We start from the raw sequence: 18,173 nt of genomic DNA on the forward strand, positions 1-18,173 counted from the left end.
TTGTTCAAAGAAGTGAAAGATTGAAAAGACGAGTTAAGAATCACTTACCTATGATTTGGGGAAGAAATGGTCTTTGGAAAATCACCTCTTGTGTTCTAGGTTTTAAAAAATGGGAGAATGAATGAAAAATCCTGTCTAAGTCCCTTATACACAATTGCAGATGTCGCATTTGCGACCTGAGCTTCGTAATTGCGAAGCTCGCAAATGCGAGAAAGGCGTCGCAAATGCGAACCTGTCGCATTTCTGCTTCTGTCGCAAATGCAAACATGTTGTTCGCAAATGTGGAGGTGGGATCGCAATTGCGACCACCTTCTTCGCAAATGCAAAGAATCCCTTCCCCAGATCAACTTCGCGAATGCGAAGGATTGTTCGCATTTGCGAACATAGGCTGGCCCAGATTCTCTTCGCATTTGTGATGAGAAGCTCGCAAATGCGACCTCAACAGTAGTCGCAAATGCAAAGCTTGACCTCGCATTTGCGAGGTCTGAGGCCTGCAACACAGCTGAAGAATACCAGCAAATTTTCTTAGTTCCAAAACACCCCGTAGCCTATCCGAAACTCACCCGAGCCCTCGGGGCTCCAAACCAAACATGCACACAAGTCTTAAAACATCATACGAACTTGCTCATGCGATCAAATCGCCAATATAACACCTAGAACTACGAATTTAGCACCGAATCACTTGAAATTCTCAAGAACACTTTGAAATTCCTATTTTCACAACCGGACGCCCGAATCACGTCAAATCAACTCTGTTTTTTACCAAATTTCACAGACATGACTTAAATATTATATTGAACCTGTATCGGGCTCCGGAATCAAAATACGGGCCCGATACCAACAAGATCAAATATTAATCAAATTCTTTAAACCATTAGATTTTAAGACTTACAATTTTTAACAAAAATTCATTACTCGGACTAGGGACCTCTGAATCCGATTCCGGGCATATGCCCAGATTCCATATTTTACTACGGACCCACCGGGACCGTCAAAATACGGGCCCGGGTCCGTTTACCCAAAACGTTGATCGAAGTCAACTAAAATCAATTCTTAAAGGCAAAAATTATTATTTTTCTCAAATTTCCACATAAAGACTTTCCAAAAATGCGCCCGGGCTGTGCACGCAAATCGAGGAGAAATAAAATGAGGTTTTGAAGACCTCAGAACACAGAATCGAGTTCTAAAACATAAGATGACCTTTTGGATCATCACATCGACTAAACAATCAATCGTAGCTACTTCATCTAATCATGCTATGATAATTGCTATTCATGAAGCAAGTCGAGAATGTGTGTGGTTGAGGTCTATAATACATTTTATTTGAGAAAAATGTTATTTGAAGTGTGATAAACTACCCACTATTTTGTATGAAGATAATGCAGCATGTATAACCCAATTGAAGGGAGGATTTATAAAAGGAGATAGGACAAAGCACATTTCATCGAAGTTATTTTTCACACATGATCTCCAAAATGATGGTGATATCAATGTGCAACAGAGTCGTTCATGTGATAATATGGCTGATTTGTTCACCAAATCCTACCGACGTCAACCTTCAAGAAGCTAGTGTACAAGATTGGGAAGCGAATGCTCGAAGATGTGAATTGATGCTCTCATAGAGGGAGTTTATACGCGTTGTACTCTTTTACCCTTACAAGGTTTTGTCCTTTTAGGTTTTCTTTGCATGTTTTTTAATGAGGCAACTAAAAGGAGTATTTCTAAATATGTGTACTCTTTTTCCTTTACTAGAATTTTTTTCAACTGATTTTATTTTATTTAAGGTTTTAACGAGGCATATTATTTGTTAAATAGTCATTCAAGGGGGACTGTTATAAATAGAATTGTATTCTAGGTGAATATCTCTCCTTTAGAGAGTTTGTTACTTTGTGGCTAAGTTACTTTTTCCCTATAAATAAAGGGATTTTATCTCACTGTAATTCATCTCAAAAATCAATAGAATTCTCTCGTTCTTTCTTTGCAATATTCTTCTTTCCTTTAGTGTTTTATTTCACATTCTATTTAATTCTTATAAAAGTATTTTCACAAAATGCAAGCCATTCTTCCTATCATAACATTGATGGGTTTTTCTATCCTCTCCTCACTGCTCCAAGTCATTCTTGCTTTTATAGAGTGACACTTCCTCATATTTACATCTTGTAATTTTTGGTATTTAGGCAAACAGATATACTCTTTTATAATTCTTGTATAATGTTAGTGTATAATATGCAAAAAGTATTCTTTTTTTCTTGGTAATTACAAAAGGAAGTATCAAGTGATTATTAATATTCTATGTTAATTTCAATAATAAGATGTAATCAATAAAAATGTTTTTAATTAATAAATGTGTCCAACTCTTGAAACAATTGAAATAGAGAGGAAGCCATAAAAAATATACTCAGAGAACAAAAGAAATAATACATGTTTTCTTCAGAAAAAGAAAAGAAAAAAATGGTGCCCCCAAAAATACCAACCTTAATCAGGTGTTGGCACTAAAACTCGCAGCACACTAAAATGAAATCTCAAAATATAAAAGAATAAACAAATTGAAGGACCAAAACAAATAAGGAAAAAAGGAATTGCATTACATATACATAAGAGCACGAGTTAGAGTCGCCCTTGATCGTTTTGCTTCATCATTGGAAGAAATTAATTATTCCAATAATAATGACAAAATCGATCTCAATTCACTCTAGAGTTGAGGTGGCAGCAGGGGTTGTGTCTGCGATCCTTGTTCTAAATCTTCGACGATGGGTTGTGTTGAACTAGGGTTCCGATAAATGGCGTATATAACCAGCTGCACTGCTCCTAGCAAGCATCCCATCCCATTCGGTACCTTTTTCGAAATGAAATTGCATTATATATAGTAGTTAATTCGTACTAAAAATTTGGATATTCATATACACTTCTATCGACAAACTTCCGTACGTGTAACGTTTTGAACATATCTTATAGTAATATTTCAATAATTTCCTTAAATAAGAAATGTCAAGAAAATTGGTTAAGCTGATGATATTTAAAGATGCAAATTTAAAGGAGAGATAATGAAGCAAAAAGTAGTGTAGGCCTTATCGTGCATACGTGTGTAAATGAGAGTAGACTACCACTTTTAATTTACAAATATTAGACAATATATTATATTAAATCGAACTTGTAGGTAGCTAATTAAAAAGAAAGTCTTCTTTCTTAATTAGAAGTGGCCTAATGTCAAACGGACTAATACATTGTTACATCTAACTATCTAATTAGATATTATTGATTAATGATCAAACTTCTCGCACGATCCCACAGTATGATATATATCCTTCATTTTTAAAAAATTCTATGGTTCATCCTTTTTCCTAGTACTTAATTATTGACAGGCTTACATTTATTGCTTGTCGTGCGGAAATGTGATTTGCAGAAGATATAATCAGATTTTCAACTAATAAAAGATATTGATGAGTAATTAAGCAGAAAACTTACTCCAAGAAACCAGTCAGCCACAAGCACAGCGTACAAAGTCCAAACACCACCATTTAAGAAAAGGAAAAACGAGAGAAGAAATGGCATGTACTCTACACTCTTGGTTGTCACCACTGTTGTCTGCAAAATCAGTCATCCAAAAAGATTGTACGAGTGACTTCAATTAAAAGGTAGCCCACATGAAATGACTTAGCTTTTTTTTTTTTTTTTCTCAACCAAATTTTCTGGCTCAACTAATTGGAATATTCGTACAGCGTAGGACCTACTAATAAGGAAGCACTCCATATATAAAAAGAGTTTTATCATATACATGGACTTTTAATTCGGAATCTCTGTGGTTGCAGGATCCAATGATCTACCATTGAAATTAGAAGAATTATTTTGGGGAAGGAGGCTTACCATAACACCAAGAGGGGAGCTATACATGACGATGTTTAGACATGTGGAAAAGAAACCAATAACATTAATTTTCGTCTCTCCATGTAAAAGAAACTGAGCATATAATAGGGTTGTTGCTAAAATACCCACATTCAGAACCCCAGCTAGGATGGCAGTCGTTTTCTGTAAAATAAAAAATAAAAACCCAAAAAAGAAAAGAAGAGATAGTATTAGACTTTGTATGACTATTTCAATGAGCCAACATTATAAAAACTCATAACTTTATATTTTTCTTCCTTCTTATCATGCGTATCTTGCATCTCAGGGAGTCATTATAACTAGGATATATATATATATGATTTTCTTTATGAAAATCGAAATGTAAAAGAATTTCCTTACATAAGCATTTATCTTTAGGTTAATATTATTAAGTCTACAAAGCGATAACTATTGTATATCACTTTTCGACTTATTAGTGAATTGTTCACGACAAAGAGAAAAAATCAAAAAAAAAAAAAAAAAAAAAAAAAAAAAAAAACAGTAGGGGAAGATGACATGGAGAACTTTACCCTCGTAAATAAGGTTAGGATATGAGTAATATACATTTACACTACAATATAAAGATTTCTTATACTATTACTGTTATTTAACCTGTAATAGAGAGAGTTGTTAATAACTAGATTGAGTACATAGTTTTACACTCGATCATGATTAGTATACTGTCAATCTATCATCATATGTAAGTGGACATTAATTTACGACAAAAATGTCAAGTACTACGTACGTCTACTTTATGGTCGCAATCAAACAGACAAGATGCAAGTTGGAAATAGAAACGTGTCGCACATTGACAACGCCCTAATGATTACAGCACATTGACAAAGACTTCAAGATATTTTTCTGCTTCCACAAAATTTTCTCTTCAACATTTTTTTCTTTTCTTTTTGGTTTGGACATATAATTATGTGTAGAGTCGATTTCAATATAGTAATTTCATATTCATGAAATCCTCAAATAGTGTAAGAATTTAGCGCAGTTATCCGCGTACACTCAAGATCAGTTTTTCCATAACAAAACGGCGTTCCAAAGCTAGTTCTTCCAAACAAATTCAGCTCACATGTGTTTTCTAAAAGGAGGAAAGAATATCAATTTTTCTAAAAGTAAATTAAAAAATAAGTTATCTTCAAATCAAAATGAAACCTTAGAAAAAAATAATAACTTTAATAGTTCTGACAAGTTGGCTAGTATACTCAAACAAATTTAAGTTCAATGCAATGATACTTATTTATACAATGGGGTCATTTATTAGGTAATTACATGAAAATATCTTGATGAAAAAAAATTGAAATACTAACCAGTTATCATGGATTAGAATTCAATGACAGGTTATATAATATTTATATTGTTAGTGCGTATAACTTAAATCCATTCAAATAAATTTCAAATGCATGATGCAATAATTTATTTTCCTTGATGTTGTACCAAAAAATAAGAATTAACCTAAACATCTGTCCATCCAAACACAACAACATACCTAGTATTATCCCCTATCGTGGGGTCTGGGTGTCCATCCAACCAAATAAATTAAAAATTGACGGGTATATAACATATGTACGTATAATTCATATATAATATACATAACCGTGTATAATCTATATATGTGACCGGTTAAGAAAAATAAACTTGTGTATCGAAAGTAAAGTCTCTTAATTAGACTCACTCTCATTTTTGGATTAGCAAATAGAAGGAACAAGGCAACGTAGATAATCTCAACGATGACTCCGAAGCCATTGACAGTGGACACAAGATAGCTCCCTGGCTTTATAAGTCCATAGTAAGTCCACAAAGCTGAATTTAGCAGTGTACAAATATATGGAAGGCTATCAAAATCCTCAGTTGATTGGTTCTTTACAATTCTTCTGAATGTTCCTCTGCACAATAAATTTTCCAAACTTCATCAAAACAGGAACCATAAACCTAGAAAGAATTAACAACAATTTGACCAATTAATATTGTAAGTTAAATTTCTGTCTTCTTAATTACTTACACTGGCGAAAGAAACATTAGAATGGAAATGATGTTGCCTGCAAAAATAGGAATAATATACTTCAATAGAGAAATTAAACATGTTACCCCAAATTAATGTTAATTCAACAAAAAATATATCAATGTTCATTGAGTGATGTGAGATGATAACGCTATACCTATGACTCCGATGATGAAAACAAGATTTTCCATGTTGATCACCTGGATGTTAATTTAGGCAGCTGAACAAGGAAGAGGAGTAGCAGCTGATATGTGTGTGTGAGAGAGAGAGAGAGAAAGGGAAGGAGAGAGAGTGAAAGTTATAGTTAGGTTTTTCTGAATTTATATAACTTGGTCAATTTGACTGCATGCATTAATATGAAGTCAGGATATTATCTCTCATATGTGTAAAAGACACAGCTCTAATATGTAAAAGCAAATCTCTCATATGTAAGAAGAAAAAAAAATGGGATCATAAAATTAAAAATAAGTTTGTAATGAGCCACAAAACCATGAATTTCTAAGCATTTAATAAAATTATACGGGGGGTTTAATTGTCCATGAGATACGTGCAATTACTTTTTTGGATAATATATACTCATTTCGGTTGCAATGTTGTATTGTACATGTATAAGTTAGTGTTGTACAGTAGTTAATTAGTCCTTGTTGAAATACTGAAAACTCTCCAAAGGCCTTAGTTGTATTTAACAGTTTCTTTTTCTTTTTCTTTTTTCAAATTTTATCCTTTGATCTATTCCAATTGCCAGCTCCGACAATGCCAACTGTTCTTAGTTCTTATTGGTCCAAATATTTAATAGCTGGTTCACATAGCTTAAAGTGGAAGGACAACATATAGTCCTCCATCCGATCTATTTTAACTTTTTTTTTTTTTGTATTTTTTTTTATCCACAATATTTGATTTTTCCATATATCAAGATAGAATTAACTTATTTATTCCAAAGTTGCCCTTCAAGTAAACAACCTAGGAGTATTTGTTATATTTCCAATGAAAAAATTAAGGTTAATTGATCAATTTCATTATTAATTAATGTTACAAGATATATTCTTTAATATCTGTGAAAATAATCAAAAAATCAATCAAAGTGGGCCGGAGGAAGTATTGATTATACTTGTATCGCCCCGAAAATGTACTAATATCTTGTGAAGGAGTTAGCTAACTGCCTATTTATGCACTAACGACCTAATCTGTCTTAGCTATATTAGTTAGTGAAGTGTAATTAGTTATTAGTTAATTATGTTGGTAGTGGAGGTTAGTTAGATAGCTGGCACCAGCTAGCAACTTGTATATATATAGGTGTAGCAAGCTCATTTGTACTACTGTTCCATTGATAATAAACAGAAAATTTCCCCAAACTTTGCATGCGTTTTCTTTCTCTCATCTATGCTTGCTCTGCTTCAATGTCGGTCAGAATCTTAGCGAGTTTCTTCATGGTATCAGAGCGAGGCTTTGTCAGTAAGGTCTAAGGATTGTTCTTTGCGGATTGAAGACGATCGAGAGATTCATTGACAATTCCGTAAGAAAACGATTTCTGAGCTGAATTGTAGCGAGCCCTAGATTCAATTGATAAACTGTGTTTTTGATTAGCGATTCTTCACCTCATCTACAAGTTCACTGAATTTGTTACTGTATAACCATGGCGATTGAGGATGCATCTGATTCAGGAACCTCTGTTCCAGCTTCGGTGGTGATTGATCACAATCATCCCCTGTATCTCCATTCTTCTGATGCCCCTGGGTCCTTCTCAGTTGGTATTCAGCTCATAGGGATGGAAAATTACACTTTGTGGGATCGAGCAATGAGAGTTGCACGCCTAGGAAGAAATAAGCTAGGTTTTATAGATGGCACAATCACTAGGGATACTTTTGGACCAGCTTTAGGACATCAGTGGGATCGATGTAATGCAATAGTAGTCTCGTGGATTACTGGAAACGTGAGCAAAGAATTGCTGAATGGAATTCTGTTTCGCTCTAATGCACTCTTGGTTTGGAAGGAATTACAGGAGAGGTTCAATAAAGTGAATGGATGGCATTTGTATTCTCTTCACAAGGAGATCTTTACTTTGACACAAGGAACATCATCTGTGTCAGTGTATTATTCGAGGTTGAAGGATTTATGGGATGAATATGATTTGATGATGCCACCTCCTTCATGTGACTGTGAGAAATCAAAGGATTTTGCAGTGCATTTGCAGTATCAACGCCTATTACAGTTTTTAATGGGACTGAATGAAGGTTATAGCCAGGCAAGGAGTCAAATTTTAATTAAATCTAAGGTGATTAATGTGAACCAAGCGTATGCCTTGATTGTCCAGGATGAGAGCAAAAAACTTGTGGCAAGAAGTAATTATGTTACAGCTGAAACAATAGAATCAGCTGCACTATTCACAGCCAGAAATAATGTGCCTAAGCAGAAGAGAAGCTGGGCTATAGAATGTCACTATTGTCATGGAAAGGGTCACACAAGAGATGGATGTTCGCTGGTGCATTGTAGCTACTGCAACAAGAAGGGTCATCTCAGGGAAAATTGTTACAAGCTGATTGGATATCCTGCAGGTTTTAAGTCCAAGGCCAGAGCTAATGTGGTGGATGGACATTCAATGCAGTCTGAGACTAGTGCAAACAATCAAGGAAACATCAATTTTACTAACACTGCTGCTCCAATGATCACACAAGAACAATACAATATGCTGCTCAACATGCTCAGCAAGGCTTCCACATCTGAAACAAGTGCAAATTTGGCAGGTACGTGTTTTCTTGTTAAAGATAATGTAGTATATTGGATAGTGGACACAGGAGCTACGAATCACATGACAGGAAATGAACGTTTGTTGTTGGATGATGGTTAAGTAGGAAGTACTGGAAATGTGCAAATGCCCACAGGAGAGTCTGCTAAAGTAACCAAGATAGGAAACAGTCCTTTGGGAGGAGGTGATGCCCTTAAGGATGTGCTTTGTGTACCAAGTTTTAAGTTCAATCTGTTGTCAGTGTCTAAATTGACCAAGGAACTGAATTGCTGTGCAATGTTTTTTCCTGAACACTTCATATTTCAGGATCTTTGCACTGGAAAAGTGAAGGCAACTGGTAGTAGAGAAGATGATTTGTACATACTGAGAACACACCATAAAGAAGCAATAAATGGAGCAAAGGCTATGACATTGGAACAGATGAAAGAACCTGAGATTTGGCACAGGAGATTAGGCCATGTGCCCATGGCAGTTATTAGAAAGATTTCTGATTTTAGAAATAAAGATGTTTTTCACTTACAACATTGTGATGTGTGTCCATTGTAGACAAACAAGATTACCATTCTCTGTTAGTACTAGTAGAGCAGATGAACCTTTTGATTTGATGCACATGGATGTATGGGGCCCTTATAAGGTCCAAACCTATAATGGAATAAATTACTTTTTGACATTGGTAGATGATCACACAAGATGGACATGGATTTTCTTAATGAGAGTGAAATCAGATGTATCTGAGTTACTCAAAACATTCATTGCAATGATCCTTAACCAATTTGGAAAGATGATTAAAGTGTTCAAGTCAGACAATAGATCTGAGTTTTTTAACATGTCTTGCAAAGAATAGTTTACATGTCATGGGATTTTACATCAGAGTTCTTGTCCTTACACTCCTTAGCAGAATGGAGTGGTGGAAAGGAAACATAGGCACATCCTAGAAACAACAAGAGCAATTAGGTTCCAGCCTAATTTGCCAATTCGATTCTGGGGCACATATGTTGAAGCAGCAGCATATATAATATACAGGGTACCATCTACCATTTTGAAAGGGAGATCATCTTTTGAAGCATTGTATAGCAGGCCACCTTCTTTGGCTCACATAAGGGTGATAGGCTGCCTTTGTTATGCAATTGTTTTGTCTAAATAGGACAAGTTTGGTCCAAGAGCAGTGAAATCAGTGCTACTAGGATATGGAGTTCATCAGAAAGGGTACAAACTATTTGATCTGTCTAACAAAGTGTGTTTTATTAGTAGAGATGTTATATTTCATGAGAGCATATTTCCTTTTCAGGATACTCATGAAAAGCAAAACTCTCAAAGTCCTGACATTACAAAATTGAAAAGGTTTTGTGTGGTGGATGATTGAGATATTGCAAGTAGAAGCATTTTGCCTAATCAAGATGCTGCAGATTCTACTTCACAGCAGACTCCAGGTGCATCAGCAGATATTGATCAAGAAAACCATGATTCTCAGGGCCCCTATGAAGGTGTGACAGACTTAACTGAACACATAGAAGCAGTAGAAGAACATCAAACAACAGCATTGACTGAAAGAAGATCAGGGAGAACAACTAAGCCACCTATTTGGCTTAAAGACTTTGTGAGGACTGATAAACAGTCAGGAGCACATGCTTGTTTATACCCAATTTAGATGTCATTAGTTATGACTCCTTGTCCTCCAAGTATCAAAACTTCATCACCAAATTCTCTGCAGAAGTTGAGCCTAAGAATTATGCAAAAGCAATCAAGGATGTCGGGTGGATAAAAGCAATGCAAGCAGAGATTAAGGCATTACAAGACAACAATACATGGATAGTGATGCCTTTGCCACCAGGGAAAAAGGCTATTGGTTGTCGATGGGTATACAAGATTAAATACAAAGCTACAGGTGAAGTGGAAAGGTTTAAGGCAAGGTTAGTTGCCAAAGGGTATAGCCAAAGAGAGGGACTGGATTATCAAGAAATATTCTCACCTGTTGTCAAGATGGTAACAGTGAGGACTGTTATTTTATTGGCAGCAATGAATAATTGGGACATTCATCAAATGGATGTCTACATTACTTTTTTGCAAGGTGATTTAACTGAATAAGTATATATGGAGCTGCCTCAAGGATTTGTTTGTGACGGACAACATCAAGTTTGTCAACTCCTCAAATCACTATATGGGCTCAAGCAAGCCTCTCGACAGTGGAACATCAAGTTAACATCTGCATTAACAGCTTCTGGGTTCTGTTAGAGTCACTTGGACTATTCCTTATTTACCAGAATAGTTCAACGGAAAATAGTGGTGGTCTTAGTTTATGTTGATGACCTACTAATCACAGGAGATGATGCCATCTTAATATAGGAGACTAAGGAGTACTTACAACAAGTCTTTAAAATCAAGGACTTGGGGGAGCTGAAGTTTTTCTTAGGGATTGAATTTGCTAGAAGCAAAGAGGGAATTCTAATGCACCAAAGAAAATATGCATTAGAACTCATATCAGACATGGGACTCTCAGGTTCAAAGCCAGTAAGGGCACCTTTGGAGGTCAACAAGAAGCTTACAACATTGGAGTTTGACACTCAGTTTGGTATTGAAGATGATAAGATTCTTCATGATCCTAGTGCTTATCAAAGGTTGGTTGGGAGACTTCTCTATCTCACCATGACAAGATCAGATATTGCATTTGCAGTGCAATGGTTGAGTCAGTTCATGCATTGTCCTAAAATATCACATATGGAGGCTGCCATCAAGGTGATCAAGTATATCAAGCAGTCTCCAGGCTTGGGGATATTAATGTCTGCAGATGTTTCATCTCAGCTTACAGCCTATTGTGATGCAGATTAGGCATCTTGCCCAAACACTAGGAGATCAATCACTGGGTATTTGATTAAGTTTGGGAGCTCTTTGATCTCATGGAAGTCGAAGAAACAAACTATTATATCCAGAAGCTCAGCTGAAGCTGAGTATCGAGAAATAGTATGGGTGACTGGTTTGATTGAGGAATTAGGGGTGCATATTTAGAAACCTGTCTCTTTGCTATGTGACAGTAGTCAGCGATTCAAATAGCTGCTAATCCAGTGTTTCATGAGCGCACAAAGCATATTGATATCGACTGTCATTTCATTCGCGAGAAGGTACGACTTTGCCTCGTTCATCTATTACATCTTCCCTCTTCAGAGCAACAAGCAGATATTCTTACTAAGGGCTTGGGTGTAACTCAACATCATTATTTGCTGTCCAAGCTAGGCATGAAGAACATCTTCGGGGGGGGGGGGGGGGGTTTGAAGGAGTTAGCTAACTGCCTAACTGTGCACTAACGACCTAATTTGTCTTAGCTATATTAGTTAGTGAAGTGTAATTAATTATTAGTGAATTATGTTGGTAGTGGAAGCCGTGGAGGTTAGTTAGACAGCTGGCACTAAAAATTTCCCAAACTTTGATAATAAACAAAAAATTTCCCCAAACTTTGCATGCGTTTTCTCTCTCTCATCTATGCTTGCTCTGCTTCAATGTCGGTCAGAGTCTTACCGAGTTTCTTCACTTTCCTGCGGAGAACAAAATTTGATTGAGAAAATATTTGTGACGATTAGTTATCAGTAGTACTCTAGTCTTTAAATTGTAGTGAACTGATTACCACGAAAATTGACGCATTTGTGGCGATCTTTTAGCTTCTCATCACGAAAGGCTTTTTAATTAGTTTGGCATTTTGGACATCAATTCCAAAATGTAAGTTCCTTGTATGATATTTTAAAAATCAAATAAAAGGTAGTAATCCTTTTAGTAAAAATTAAAGTCAATATCTGGAAAAGCTATAATCATGTCAAAGTCAACCAATTAAAGCCGCTCATTAAAAATACAACCATATTCGGGGGTTTAACTGCAAGAAAACATAAACGTAGATGCAATATTGAAAATCTTTATCACGAAATAATTTAAATAAGAAAACAAGCAGAAAAACTCAAAAAACTCAAAGTCCTGACTTATGAATCTAAAGAAATATACAAAAAAGAAAGAAAAATAAATTGTGAAGATAAAAAGTTGGAAGACTTGAGAGAGTGAGAGAGAAGAAGTGAATGGAACTGAGAAAAATTTTATAGATTGAAAAAAATACTAGTAGCTCAACTACAAGTCTGCACTCAGTTACTTTACTAATTTTGTGATGTTTAATACATCTTTATGCTAATATTTGAGTTTTCATTGTACATTATTCTTTTACAAGTATCCTGTTGCATTAAGATCTTGAAAATCGAAAAATTAGTTTGTCATTAACTTTTTTTGTTTACATTTGAATTGATTTAAAACTCTGTTTCATTTTCCTAAGTAAAAGGAGTATATAGTATTTATATATCAATGTCTACCATTGACATTTTATCAACAATTAATAGAAATTTTTTTCCTCAGATTAAGATCCGGGTTGAATTTTCAGAAGTAGACATTTTCTCGGGTGTACGTGTTTGGCATGTAAAATTGTTTATTAGGTCTTTACCGACTAATTAAATTATTAATTATTTCAAAGTCCACATCTAGGATTTTTTTCTTATTACTTTTTTGTAGTCGTTAATCATGTGACTTATTTAATATTCCAATGCTTGTACCACTTTCTAGTCTATGCTCCTCTTCATTCTATTTGGAAATTTTTAAAGTTCTTCCAACGGGGTGCCCACTACACTAATTTCTCTATTTACCAAAGCAAAACTATATATTAGCATTAATGACAGTTGATGATTTGCCTGGGTCAACACATTATCTTCTAAACTAAGATTTTCATTGATTTTAACAGATATGCACAAGCTAAAATCTTTGTCAGTTGGAGAAGTGGAGTTCTTTATGCTAATTAGCCATCCTCTTGATGGAAAGGGCCAAGTAATTTCATATTTATATGGGGCACTAAGAAAAGTACGTTTTTTCCATTAATAACGTGAACGTTAAGGGGTAAAGGGAGAGAAAACAAACATGTTTATACCAAAACTGTGCTTCCCGTTAGATTTTGAATTTCTCTTCTTAATTCTCTCATTCATTGAATGTCTGTCTTCCCAATACATGGAAATTATCAAGCATGCAAACCTTCTTTCACATAAACATATTTTTTCATCTTTTTTTTTTTTGTAGTATACGCGTATATATTTCGAATTTTTTCATCTATATACATATACTTGATTGGGTATTTCGTATATCTTTCGTATAATATGGTCTTCAAAGCCCTAATATTTAAACAACCCTAGATGGCCGAAAATAAAACCTTAAGGTATATTTTATTCCTCTTCAAAACCCTAATACTTAGACAAACCTAATACTTGATTGTTTTTTCTTCTCTTACTCTCCTATGTTCTTCTAAGTGTGAGTGAATAGATTAAGGAATCAACATTGGTGCAGCCGAAGAAGAATAGTGCTTCAAAAATTATATTGTATTTTCTAGTAAAAGGCTAGGAATATACTACTCATGGAGTGAATGTTCTCCTATGGTTATCGGGGTTAAGCGTAGCATCTTCCAATCTTTCAAATCTCATGATGCGGCCATATCTTCGTTCAACGAATTTGAAAAATCAATTGATGGTAAAAAAATTCTCAAATCGATGGTTTTTGTTGTACTTTATGGTAAGAAGCCGAGATTATACAAATATTGGACTGAGTATGTTAATATGATTGTTGGAGTCAAGGGTAGCTAATTCCAAGCTTTCCAATGTTATGATGAAGCCTTAGAAGCCTTCAACAAATTTCAAACAACAAATTGTTCACAGGAAGAGCCGTCTTCAAGCTCAGCTGTTGAAGAAAGTGAAGAAGTGGTAACAAATAAAAATACAGCAAGTGTTATTTCATCTGCTATATTAGCGGGAATATTTATTGGGATGAAGTATCAAAAAATGTTGCAAACTAATTATGTCAATTTTATTTCTTATTTTCTCCTGTATTAGAAAAGTGTTTGCTATAAGTTTTGTTGTGCAAGAGATGTAGACTTTGTTTTGCATTTTGAATATCAAGTATTGTATGAAGTTGGTCATGATTATTTCATGTTTACTTTGTTCATTATTTATGAAGGTCGAATTTTATGACTTCTTTAGCATTTCGATCTTGTTTCAGACAAATTATTCCAAGGAAAAAATTTGCATTTCGTATATTTTATAGTATTTTGCATTTTGCCAGTATTGTACATGCATTGCATTTCAAATGGGGTACAATGCATTATTTCATAACTTTTTGTTCAATTAACACTACTATTTTTATTCATTGTATTTGTCATAAGCTAAAATCCAACATCCTGTATCACCAAAGTCTTCAAAGGATAGATCACAAATAGTATTAGTTTCGTTTGTCATAAATGCAATATTGGATATTGGAAAGGCTCCTATTAAATGATTTGAGAAGGAGAGAGAGAGGTAGAAAAAATAAAAGAACTTCACTATTTATACATCAAAAACGCGTATTGCTTTTGGCTCAATAATATTTGGAACCAGGGGATATAGGAGGCAAAAATATTTTAGAACATGTAGAAAAAAATAAAAACCAAAAGTAAAGGAAGCAGTGGGTAAAGAAATATGAATAAGCATTTTCATTGATTAATTGACACTCTTTAACATATTCCAAATAATATTTGGAAGTTATCCACCTAACATAAGATAATTTTAGCATACCATGCTACAAACATGGCATGCACAACAAAAGAACTTAAAATACCAATCTTTTAAATTACTCTATCTTTTAAAAGACAAAATTTTGATGCCTTAGAGGCGGCTTCGGTGTCACTGCTTATAACGATAACAAGATTAACGTTATTTTTATTTTGGTCAGCGAGTAGTTCCTTCAACATGTCATAACATCAGGTAAGAGGTAGGAATCAAGTAAAAGCCTTTTTACGTAATCGGCGCCAATTTCACGCGTCATCCTAAGCAACAACAAGTTCGCCCCAATCTTCAATTGTTTCAATTGATTTCTTACATCTTGGTACAGGATGTTGTGATTAACCGGAGAACCATAAAGAGATTCATAAGTGGTTTTCTTCGTTGGAGTTCTTTTTATTGTTATTTTTGCAGAATTTGAAATAGAGTAGATGATTTAGATGATGAGATTAATAATTTATTTGTATTTATAGAGTAATATTTATGGTTTGAATATCTTTAGGGTTAGGGTTAGGGTTTCGGATTAATTAATTATTCCCATTTCTCTTATTTAATTTGAATCACAATTTACAATGGATATTTTACACTCCTCAAAGAAGTCTTTACAGTTTTCAATGTATCTATTTCGTTTATCGAAAATTCTATTCATGAACTCTTGATCCAACCAGTGAGAATATCTGGTTTGAGATATGGTTTTTCTTCAATACAACAATTTCGTATAAATTTTCTCGGGACATAGTAAGACCAATATTCCATCCAAAGAGGCTTAATCTCTATCAATATTAACTGTATTTTTTCAATATTAAAGGTAACTATTTATAATAAAAAAACTCATTTACCAGATTGTCGTGATTGATGCATGAATCTTTCATAAGCACTTCAAATGTTGGATTATGCTCTTCCTCGTTATCATCAGAAGAGGAGTAAGATAGGGATCGTTTGGCAGAGCTGGGAGAGGAGTCCATAGTTGGTTTTCTAGGGTTTATGTAAGAGTGTGTGTTTGTGTCTTTAGGATTGTGTGATGTTCATTTTAACCTCAATTGTAAATTATTTAATTCAAACCATAATAATAAGTAGATATTAATAGTAACCATATAAATCCATTGACTAAAATTGTTGTCATATACTACACTAATGTTAATTACATCGCTGTGATTCATAGTTATATTGATCGTTTATGTAATAGCTGTCACACCTCCTTTTTCCTACACCTGTGAGGGTGTAAAGGAGTTTTTTCAATTAAAGGACAATCGGAACGGGATTTATTATTGATATTCAGAGTCGCCACTTGGGAGATTAATGGTGTCCCAAGTCACCGGTTGAATCCCGATCCGAGAAAATTATGACTCTGTTAACAGTCCGCGAACCAGAACTCCGAGTAAGGAATTCTGTTAACCCGGGAGAAGGTGTTAGGCATTCCCTGATTCCGTGGTTCTAGCACGGTCGCTCAACTGTTGTATTTGCTTTTATCTGATTTTAAAACATATTCTAACCTATGTGCCTTTTTATTTTAACCGCTTTTATTTTATGTCTTTTTAATAAGAATTGCAACGTCGTGAAAATGTATCTCGAACCACGTCACACCAGTGCACCCGTGGCTTTTGATGCATTTCGACTTCGTTGAGATTTAGATTTGGGTCACATAAATGTGCACCCGCATTCAGGAAGGTAATATTATTAAAATACGCGCCTAGAGCAACTACGCTTTTAGTATCTTTGGGGAAAACCGTGAAATTCGCTAAACGGTTCACCCGAATTCTAAGTATTTTTATAGCATTTATTGAGGGCCCCGCAATTTATATTTTTATTTGGCGAGGCTCGTCTCATCATTTATTTAAAGGTCAATCCTAAAACAGCTATGATTTTCTATTGGGCTTCGTCTCTATCAATAAAAGAAACGTCCTATTTTAACATTGTTTAAGAATTATTGTACTTGGGTCCATGTGCCCTCATGAAAACAGATCCTTATCATGTTGGGCCTTGCAAGCAACCCTCATAAAAAGAAGCTATTAATCAGATATGCCCAAAGGGCAAGCCAATTATGGGCCTGGACTGAAAGGGGTAACTGCAGACAGCCGTTTGGGCCTGGCAGTCGAGCCCAGTAAGGCACATTCCCTTGACAACTTATAGTTTAACTCAGTCAATAGACGTTCTGAAATTCAAGCCCATTCAGTTGTGAGAATTCAGCCTAAACAATCACTAATGACAATTCAATTTAACAAGGGAATTTGTTAATTCAGCTATTTGCACGTTTCCTGATTTTATATGGAAGCTATAGGAGATTACTAAAAAAGGATTTGAAACCTGAATCACAGAATCAAATACATTTACAATACACACACTGACTAATAATCTGATTGTATCGTTTTTGCATCAACATGCTGAAACTTAGAAACTACTTGACTACAATGAGATTTAAACAATCAACTCCAACTTTGTTAAATCTATTTGTACTACATTTGTTATACTAAAGTGTGAAATAGTCCAAACCATCCGAAATAGTCCAAATAACAGTTCAGTCTTAATTACAAACCATGATCTACTGAAATTCATGAGATTACATGAGATTTAACACAAAATTATCAGGAACTATGCTGCATTTCACTCATCTCCACAAACTCGTAAGCTACATTGAAGCAGTTTCAAATGTGTACCTGAGAATTGAATCACAACAGAAGAATAGGAGATCAGCAACAGAATAATAGGCAGCAGCACACTGATGCTTAGAACAGCTCAGAAAATACACCAGCAGTCCAGAAATGATTTCAAAAACCAGCAGATTCAAGACAATTTCGAAAACCAGCTTGAACACACCCACAGCAACTCAAAATCAATTTGAATAAACCCAAAACCACTCGAAAAACCAATCAGTAAACCTCAGAGGGACCTCAGCAATCAGAAGAGCAGAGAGTTGATCAAAATTAACCAAAGATCAATGTAACAG

The 18,173-nt window shown here is 34.7% G+C and overlaps 1 protein-coding gene and 1 pseudogene across 1 annotated transcript; one reads left to right on the top strand and one right to left on the bottom strand.

Moving 5' to 3' along the window:
* Positions 2,319-6,200, bottom strand: LOC109237896 (bidirectional sugar transporter SWEET17-like). Its single transcript, XM_019404320.1, has 6 exons — positions 6,048-6,200; positions 5,891-5,927; positions 5,564-5,774; positions 3,865-4,026; positions 3,466-3,585; positions 2,319-2,836 (listed from the first exon to the last, which is right to left on the bottom strand). Exons 1-6 carry the CDS (start codon positions 6,079-6,081, stop codon positions 2,693-2,695), a joined length of 708 nt encoding a protein of 235 aa, XP_019259865.1. The 5' UTR covers positions 6,082-6,200; the 3' UTR covers positions 2,319-2,692.
* Positions 10,614-11,932, top strand: LOC109232983 (annotated as a pseudogene).

Source organism: Nicotiana attenuata, chromosome 1 (assembly GCF_001879085.1).
Source record: "Nicotiana attenuata strain UT chromosome 1, NIATTr2, whole genome shotgun sequence".
Lineage (NCBI taxonomy): Eukaryota > Viridiplantae > Streptophyta > Magnoliopsida > Solanales > Solanaceae > Nicotiana > Nicotiana attenuata.